General features: G+C 38.7%; 1 protein-coding gene across 3 annotated transcripts in view; it reads left to right on the plus strand.

Annotated features, from left to right (window-relative positions):
* The window catches only part of IGF2R (insulin like growth factor 2 receptor), a 58192-nt gene that overhangs the window by 42639 nt on the left and 5564 nt on the right, over positions 1-9989 (plus strand). For all 3 annotated transcript variants that reach the window (XM_032920184.1, XM_032920186.1, XM_030498891.1), the window contains 11 exons: positions 293-505; positions 1429-1578; positions 2663-2824; positions 3321-3528; positions 3920-4066; positions 4541-4775; positions 5790-5926; positions 6233-6347; positions 7285-7431; positions 8892-9076; positions 9566-9752. In XM_032920184.1, the coding sequence (XP_032776075.1) occupies positions 293-505; positions 1429-1578; positions 2663-2824; positions 3321-3528; positions 3920-4066; positions 4541-4775; positions 5790-5926; positions 6233-6347; positions 7285-7431; positions 8892-9076; positions 9566-9752 (1886 nt within the window). The remainder of the gene's footprint in view (positions 1-292; positions 506-1428; positions 1579-2662; positions 2825-3320; positions 3529-3919; positions 4067-4540; positions 4776-5789; positions 5927-6232; positions 6348-7284; positions 7432-8891; positions 9077-9565; positions 9753-9989) is intronic.

The following is a 9989-nucleotide window of genomic DNA, read 5'->3' on the forward strand; positions in this document are numbered from 1 at the left end:
TTATGAGGATGTAGTAACTATGTATGCTGCAGTATGCATGTCAGAACTTTACATCTGAATATTCTTCTGATATGGATTCAATTCCATAAGAATGTTTGAGGATTTTCATATGCAACTTGTAGGTGCTTAGTATCTGTAGACAAACAAATTGTAACAAATGCTGCTTTACATAAATCAAATTTGAAGCTTTTAAATACAGCCAAACTTCTGGCCCTATGAAGCACAGGATGTTTGTCAGTAAATCAAAGCAAGTATTTAAAGAATAAGGGAAAAAAAAAATACTTTCTTGTAGGTGCAGTGCTCAGTATTGAATGGCAGTTCCATTATTGACCTGTCTCCTCTGATCCATCGCACTGGGTATTATGAAGCATTTGTGGATGAAGATACAGCTGATGCTTCTCCAGACTTCTACATCAACATTTGTGAGCCTCTCAATCCTATCAAAGATGTCAATTGTCCACCTGGAGCAGCTGTTTGCATGGTTCCTGTTAATGAATCACCAATAGTAAGTACGATGCCTGGAATCACTGAAAGGTGCATTTTCCTGCTAGTTTAAAACAGTATCCCTGCCTAGAGATCTGATTTGAACCAGAAGCTTGACAACAGGTTAAAGAAATGGAATACAAAATTAAAATCTATCCTGCGAAGTTCCCTTTCATCACTTTTCCCTAGGAAGAAGTATTTTCCTGTCCTGAACACCAGTGACATTGGGTGTCAGAAGATTCCATACAGTGACAAATATGAAAAATTACTAGAGATTTTTTTCACGTAGTGCTGTGTGCCATACATGGAGACTGGGAAGCAGAATGCCTCTTAGTCTGTTGTTCTTTGGCACAGAAATGGCATGCTTGAGCCTGTGATAGCCCGTTGCAGTATGAAGCAGGATATGTCCTAGCATGCTCCAAAATGCATTTAGTACTTACATGAGAACACTTGATAGCTGCATGAATAACAAGCCTGTGACAGAGTATTGGTTAATTTCTCTGTGTTATTACCTTGAGAGATGGAGGCTCTTACCTTTTGAGATCTTGCTCGTGAGCTGTAGAAGGTGCATATAAAAAGTTGAGATTGTTTTTCAGGAACTTCCACATTGATCTAGGGACCTTACTCTATTGTTAATACTATGCTATTTTTAAGTGATGTATTGGTATTTTGGCACAATGATTTAAAGAAGAATCTACCTGTAAGATGCAGAACCTCCTTGGCTTTTGTCAAGCGTAATCAAAATTTTGAGCTGCTTAACTTGTGTTTTATTAGGATTGAAATATAACAACTGTTCTTTGAGTATAGAATGCAGTTTTCAAAAATGCAATAGTTGTGCTCCCATGTAAACCAAACCGATGAATCTGAATTGATCTGAATCTCTGAGCTGATCTGAAATCTATGTGTCCCCCATATGTCTCTTAATCCATATTTTTGCTTGTGTAGGATATTGGTCGTGTTACTGAACCTCCCAAGTTAAATGAGGCAGTAAATGAAGTTTACATCACTTACAACAGCACTACTCCTTGTCAGATAAACAACAAAATGAACTATACTTCTCTTATTGTATTTCACTGCAGCCAAGGAACTAGTCTGGTAAGACATCTATTAAAATAATTTTGATACTGGAATGCAATGGGAATTGGGTAATAACCAGTGCTAGCTTTGTTTAAATTGAGGATTTGTTTCTAGCATGTAAGGATAGCCTTGTTTCAGCAAGGAATATAGTTAATATATGTATTCTTCATACTTAAACACTTAGTATTTATCTTGTTAACCAGGTAAAATTTCGTAGAGTGCATGCACTCTAGGCTTGACAGTAGCAGGTTCTGATGGTGTCAAGGGTCAGATTCCACTGAAGTATTGTAGCGATAACTTGTTGCTGGCATTAAACTAATGCCGTGTTGCACCTTGTCTAGGTCTAAAAGCTTGTACTTATACCACAAGATAACACGAGACCCAGTGTAACTGTTTGTAAAGCTATTACTGTGAAATATTTTCCTTATGTTGTAACCCTTTCCATAATCGTATACAGCTATAAAAATTTGCATTTAGATACTTATGTTTTTCTTTTGTGTTGACACTTGAATACTAAACTGAGGTTGAATGGTGGTGTGAATCTAACACTTCTTAATTCTGAATGCTGTAACAAACTGTAGGGAAGCAGTTACGTCTGATGATTGACAAACTAGAGCTTGTTGAAGACATTCAGTGGAACCACTTTCCATCAACATGGGGCATGAGCTAAAGCTTGAGGCAGCTCTGAATATTACACAGTCCATACTCATTTTTATTTAAAATGTAACAAAGGAAATAGCATTTCTTTCTAAACCTCAGCTCGGTGAACTTTATGTTCTCTACCATGGAGAAACACAGCGCTCTCGCACCTTGTTGCTGCTTGCAATAAGTTGAACATCAAAATCTTGACACTAATTAGTAAGAAAGCTTGTGTACTACAATTACTGCTTTGATTGTTGTCTAGAGCTAAGTCGAATATACTTCACTTGTAGCTTTTTTGGTACTGGTTGTAATACGAAGGCATGGTGTTTGTCCTACAGTCAGTATAGTTTAGCCTTGGTAATAACTGAGGTTAACTGTTGCGGGGCAGGGGGATGCAGAAAGAGCAACAAACTCTCCAAAAATGAAACCTAATGTCTCTTGCTGTGTTCTTTGGTAACAGGGCAAGCCAAAGATGATAAGGAAACTTGACTGCAGTTTTGTATTTGAGTGGGAAACTCCAGTTGTGTGTCCTGATAAAGTGAAAACTTTAGGCTGCTCTGTGACTGATGAACAGCTACACTATACTTTTAACCTAACCAGCCTTTCTGGAAGATCATTTGAGGTAATCCCTTCGTGGTGTGATTTCACTCCCCACCCTTCATTGCCCATTGCTATCAACATTTTAAATCTGAGTAGTGGTTTTTATTAAGCATCCTGGGGTGCAAGAGGAGACTGAAGCATGCGTTACAGCTGTAGTCAGTGTTGATGTTTGGCCTCTGACAGAGGGAATAATATTTGAGGAGTAACATTAGGGTTTTAATGTGTGTTTTTTGAGAGGGAAATTCATGGGTATACTTATAGAGAAAGGAAGGAGATATCTTCACCTGTGGCAGAATCCTGAATATGAAAACAAATCTGCTGCACAGACTATATCCTTGGTCCTGTGGGTGCACTTTATCTGCAGTTTTGCTATACTAAGGAAGGCCAGACTTGCAAAATTAGCATTATGCAAGCACTGCATGACACTTGGTTTATAAAGCATTTGGGTGGTTCTTTGTAAGTATTGGCTATAGGCTTTCAGGCAGCCTTGTTTGTGATGCTTCTGGATGTCCACACAGGTATTTTCTGGATCCAACAGTTACCATGTTGGTGTGTGCAGTAAGGCAGCAGACTTGCCCCAGGGAAAATGCAAAGATGGGGCAGTGTGTCTGACATCCGAAAGTGGTACTTCATCCTTTGGAAATGTGAAGGAAATGAAAATGGACTATAGCCACCAGGATGAAACAGTCATCTTGCAGTATACCGGGGGTGATCGGTGCCCTCCAGGTGAGATTGAAGCAGGCCCATTCTTTATGTAAAAACTTGTCGGCTTTTCTACCCTTAAAACGTGAGGGTTTGTTGCAATAGGTGGGAATCCACATGGATTTTGCATATGTTAATAGAAACATGTAGTTTTGTTATAGCTTAGTATGATACATGTGATTTAACATAACGTGTCAACTAGAAGAGAGAGTGCAGCTTTTCCGTAAGGATTATCATAGCTTGTTTTATGCTACATCCTACTTTTCTAATTGGGTTTAGACTCAATGTTTCAGTATTTCTGTTGTCTGCCTATGACTTTTCTTTAGTATAGAAGTACAGGCTTTGGATATGGTCCTGAATATGGGTATGCCTGCTATTCTATTGCATGTTAAGAGAATATACCTTTCCTTCTCAGTGACCGAAAAGGGAGAGCTTTGTGTGTTCCCCTTCAAGTACAAAGGGAAGACCTACGAGAAGTGTATTACGGAAGAAAAGACTAGGCCGTGGTGTGCTACAACTGAAAACTACCAGAGAGATGGAAAGTGGGGTTTTTGTGGTAATGGTAAGAACTTCCTATACTTCATGTGCAAGGATCTGAGCTAACGCAGGGGATTAGCCGTTATCAGATTGGACAAAAGACCTCTGCTTCAGCACAATGGAAGTAAAGGGATGGGAGTGGGCTGGACGAGGAATCTATGGGATAAACCTGACTTTACTCAAGTCAGTGAGCAGGGTACTTTTGAAAAGTTCATGCCTTTAGATAATGAGTGTTCAAGTCATAAGTGATAACTCTGCTTTGACAGAGATCAGTCATTTTGGAAGGAACACTACCTTCTAAAAAGCATAAAAGCTAACCTAAGGGGGAATAAAATTGCTAAGTAAAGCACTTGTGCCTCTTTGCTATGTGAAACAATACTTGATTAAAATTTTTGTTGATTCTGTAAAATTGCTGCACTAAAATCAATCGATGCCTGAAAGTCTCTTGCAAAGCATTTTTAAATCTCTTTTTTTTTCCCCCAACCTTCCCCCTTTATAGCAACTGCGAGAAGGGAATCTACTATTATCTTCACATGTGATGAAAATGCTGATGTTGGGAGACCACGCCTCCTGAGTGAGACACTTGGCTGTGCTGTCACATTTGAATGGAGGACTCAGGCTGTTTGTCCTCCCAAGAAGATGGAATGCAAGTTTGTCCAAAAACACAGAACTTATGACTTGAGAATGCTCTCCTCCCTGACAGGATCATGGATCTTTTTCCACAACGGGAACTCGTGAGTAATGAGCAACTCCCACGGAGCAGCTTGCTAATCAGTGCAGTTGAAATTGTATTGTGGCATAGTACTTCTGTTTGGTCCCTGTTCAGAGTCTGTTTAAATTTGCTAACAGTGTCTTGAAACTGTCAATGCTAACACTGTGAATACAGACAAAAATAACACTGAATACAAACAAAAACTTATCTGGAGAGGATGAATTATTACTGTCTTCATCCTCACCCATTCTCTCTATTAGTAACTGTTTTCCAATAAATAAAAAAATGAATAAATCTAAACTATAAGCTTTTTAAATGCTATCTATTTAAACCTCTATCTTAACAGAGTCATTTTGTAGTTTAAATGCAGGTTTTTTTGATTCTTAATCATGTTGAACAAAAATCTTAATGACTTTGTTGCTGTCTTTTGACTCAAGTGTGTAACTGGTTGTCTAAACTTTAGATGAGGCTTCCCCCCACCCTGATCCTCTAAGTATCAACTGAGAGGAAAATATGGAATGGCAGGAAACCATCAACCTCTCCAGTGTACCCACTCCAGTTAGCCAATAGAAATGAACTGGCAAGGATGAGAGCACCTAATTCTAAACTTCTGGTAAACTGTGGAGTAACAAAACTCTTCCATTCACCAGCTTGCTACTGGTTCCTCTGTTTTATTAAAACGTAACTGTTATAACTCTGAGGAAGTGCTGAATTTAGGATAGTACTATAACCTTTATAACTGAAAAAAAAAATTTGGGGCATTTCTTGGCTAGTTTTGATGTAGGTCAAAATTAACTAGCGAACTAATCTGGTAAATGATCAATTCTATTTTATTTATTGCAGAGAGTCATTCTTGTGAAAATGATAGAAGTAATCAGCTAAACCTTAGTACATGCTTTATTCTGTCAGTTAATTTGAGTATTTAATTTCTTTTGACTTGGCTAGCTTCCCATGAGAATTCGGAAGTTTACATCTCACTTTCTCAGTTTACATTAAATTAATTTTAAAGAAGCCTTGCCTGCCATGTTCTCTATAGGTACTATGTGAACCTGTGTCAGAGGGTACATGAGGGACCCACAGGCTGCCCTGAAAGAGCCAGTATTTGCAGGAAAAGCAACAATGGAGATGTTCAAGTTCTTGGACTTGTTCATACGCAGAAGCTGGATGTGACAGGTAAAGTTATTTTTATTCCTGTAGAGAACTAGAGATGCTTAAATCTTACAACGTAGCTATCGTGGTTCCTAAATTATGGTGAAGCCTTTATTTTGAAACATCTTTACTGGAGAAACTTTTGTTTAAAAACGAAACAAACCAACCAAACAAAAAACCCCCCAAACAAACCAGTAAATGCTACTACTCAAACTTGAAAGTGGTGTTTAAGCAACGAGAAAACATTGAAGTAAATAAACAGCATTGTCATTAAAGTTGTGATAAGTTAATTGTCCATCTGAACATCAGGAAACCATTTTTCTATTCCAGGTGATACGGTGTATGTTAGTTATTCCAGTGGGCAGGAATGCAGGAAAAACAAGAAAGTAACAACAATTATAGAACTGAAGTGTGCAAAAACAGTTGGCATGCCCATGCTGCAGAGGTGAGTAACAAATTAGCATACAGCTGATCTTTGTCGTTTGTTCCTTTGTACCTCTAGTAAACTGTCTCAGGACAGTGACTGTTCTGTTGGACTCCCTAAAATAATCCTCGGTCTGTACTTATAAAACATGAGTCTCCTGGAGTTTCTGCAACTGTTCACTCCCAAAAACAATTGTATTCTGCATTTATCTTAAAATTTCTTAATTTTTATTTTCTTCTTAAAATGGGCAAAAATTTAAGCATTCTACATCTAGTGACAGTGAATGGGATGCTGTTGTTTTCAGTGTCAGTTGTAGTGCAACCATTCTTAGCTTTGCTCAAAATCTGTTTATTAGAGAACACTTAATGTAGATACATGATTGAGCAAATAAAACATGGCTTACTGTTGCCTCAGTACATATTATTTAACTAGAAGCTGTCTAAAGTGAGGTAAATATGCATGATCACAAATACTAAGAAACCTTGGTAGCTTTTTGCTCAGTCCTGATTTGGTTAACTGCATATTGTTTGTAGAATTGGGAAACTGAGCAAAATGCTCTGTACGAGTAAAAGAACTAGGCAGCAAAATCTGACTAGCTTATACTCCTTGTCCTAGTTAAATAATGTGCAGCACGTTAAACCTGACAAGAGCAGCCTGACATGTTTGCTAGCTAAAATATTTCAGTAAAGCCCTCTGATACACTGTTTGACTTCTGGAACTTTTGAAGTAGGCTGTTCAACTGCAGCCAGGTCTTTTTAAGTCTTGGGCTGCAGAAAAGTTCAGTGCAATTCTTCAAGGAGGGGTTTTGAGTGCTACTTGACTATTTTTGTTACTCTTGGCATGATGCTTAGACACGACATTCCCACACATGGGTTAGCAGCTGTATGTCTTCCCTTTCTCAAGATACTAATCACTTGTTAATATTTCCTGGAATCATCAGTTGTCTGTTATTTGGTAGGATTGATGAAGAAAACTGTGCTTACTACATCACTTGGGACACACGTGCGGCTTGTGCTGTGAAGCAGCAGGAGGTGGCGGTGGTGAACGGAACAGTTATTAATCCTGCAACTGGGAAAAACTTCTCTTTAGGGGATGTTTATTACAAGTAAGTAAAAAAACCAAACTCCAAACTGCTTCCCCCCCCCCCCCAAAAAAAAACCAAAACCAAACAAAAAAACCCCCAAACCCACAACACCTTAGTCCTGTAGAACGTACTGCGAGAAAAGAACTTGGTGTGAATATTCTATGTTGCCTTAAGAGTTCTTAGCTGTCAAGTAGAAATAGCACTGAGTTCACCTTGTACCAGTGATTGATTTAAAGGCCTGATTAATAGTTCAGCTCACAGCTGGGCTTATAGCTGTGAGCATGTCCAGGTGTACTCAAGATGAGTCTAAAGCCTGCACATACCCACCTTGATGTTAGAGCTCTTTATTGTGGTTAATTACCCTCTTCCATAGTGTGTAGACATTAGTTCAGTGCCGGAGAATTGAGTTTTTTTGGGTTTTTTTTCCTCCAACTAGAGTACTCCTTGGCTTTTTACATAGCACCATTTTTCCTGCTCACATGATCTGTATGAAGTAGGAACCCATGATTCAAAAGCCTTAGAAGTGAGGAAGGACAGCTCTTGGAGGAGTGGTTAAGCATGACTGAACTCAGGAGAGGCAGGGGAAGACCAGCAGTTACGCTGACTGTACTACTTATTGCCCATAGCTCTGTTCCAGAATCTATTATAAGCTACTATATTTAATGTCAATGCTAGTGTTATGGAAGGAAATCTGCCCATGCTGGTGTCATGGGAAGAATAAACTCTACTTGCAAGGCACAAACCATTAGTGTGCAGGGTTGGAGTAATTGAGCAGAAGTGTTGCAAATAAACCTACTGTGCAAATGTGGTGATAGCATTACAAGCACAGAGAAAATACAAAAATCAAACAGGCCTGGATGAAAGAGGAGAGGAAGTCAGGACAAAATTAGAAACTTGGTGTAATGTGAAATTAAAGGCAAGTCACTTTTCAGCAAGCTCAGCCTTTAAGCAGGTGCCTAAAACAAATAGTTTTGAATCTTGGAGCATTCTCACTCTGATCAGCAATGTGGAAGAATACATTTGTAAAGAGTACTTTGGTAACACTTATGGTAGAACCAATTATCCTGTTAGAGAAGACAGCTAAGCTATGCTATTTATCATAGCTATGGAGCACACAATATGGGTCTTATGGTCAGTAGGCTAGTTTGTGTATGAGCTGCTGAATCATGCTTTTGTCTCCGGTTTATCTTAATTCTTTGGAGGCATTTACATGTTCATGTACTCAGTGAGGGCAGTATAACTAGAAAAATCTGCGCTTTTTTGCTTGCTTAAATTATATTTATGCTAAGCTTAATCCTCATTTCTAATGTTCAGGCAGGAAGCCTCAGTCCTGCATCTTTTCTAGTTGCTGAATCAGTCACTCCGTCTTGCTCTGGAATCAACCAGCGTAGCAGCTACCATTGTTGCCAGTCTTATGTCTTGAGAATAACCTAAATCTGTGAGTTTAGACTTAAGGATAGACCTGCTTTCTGTGTCCTCAGGTTGTACATGGCTTCTGGTGACATACGGACAAATGGCGATAAATACGTATATGAAATTCAACTTTCTGGTATAAGAAACTCAAGTATCCCAGAATGCTCTGGAGCAAACATTTGCCAGGTTAAAACTAATGAACATCGTTTTCGGAGAATTGGTTCTACTACAAAAGCTAAATATTATGTTGAAGGTAAGTACTTACTTCTTAACCAGAATTGCTTGATGCTCCATGTTAATCGCTTCATCAGAAGTGGTTCTTGTTTCATGATACCTGTGCTAATCCATTTCTGTAAAGATATTCAGAGTCTGTCTCGCAGAATTTAGGTTGCTTACTGTGTAAGCTTAGTTGCAAACATGGCCTTCATAGGTTTTGAGCTTGAGATTTGTTGAAAGACTTTGGTAGAAACAATGCAAGATAGATGACTTGGTCTCCTGTTTTCCTCTGTGCTTGTGCTGCATAAGCAATGATCTCCTTTATTTAGCTACCTTTTCTTGTGAAGAGCTTAGTCTGCTGTTCCATAGCAACTGATGGGATAAGCTACGTGGAAGTATAGGCTCACCTGTAGATACTGCAAAGTATAAGCTGTTACTGGAGAACAAATATGTAATTTCCAAGATCTGATTTTAATAGACTGTTCTCAAGGAAGTAGTAAACTGTAACATTTTCTTCTCATTGTAGATGATGACTTGGATGTTATATTTTCATCGGACTCCAGATGCGGTAAAGATCAATCAAAGTTTGTGTCTTCAACCATTTTCTTCCACTGCAGTCCACAAGTAAAGGAAGGCATCCCTGAATTTCTTCATGAGACAGCAGATTGCCAGTATTTATTTACCTGGTACACATCTGCTGTGTGTCCATTAATGTGAGTAGTTAACCATTTTTTGAAAGCAGTTCTGTCTTGTCAGCACTTCTTAGCTAAAGGCTTTTTTTTGTACATGTTCATCACAGTGATTGTGGGGAAAAAAAAAGCTAAAGAAGTAGTAGCCACATGGACAGAATGGAATTGGTGTTCAGCTATGTAATGCTTGGCACATGATCACTAAATGAAAGCTTGCCAAGCTGATCTGGACCTAAGCTGCCCATTTGCACAGAGGAATGG

Source organism: Strigops habroptila, chromosome 10, assembly GCF_004027225.2.
Source record: "Strigops habroptila isolate Jane chromosome 10, bStrHab1.2.pri, whole genome shotgun sequence".
Taxonomy (NCBI): Eukaryota; Metazoa; Chordata; class Aves; order Psittaciformes; family Psittacidae; genus Strigops; species Strigops habroptila.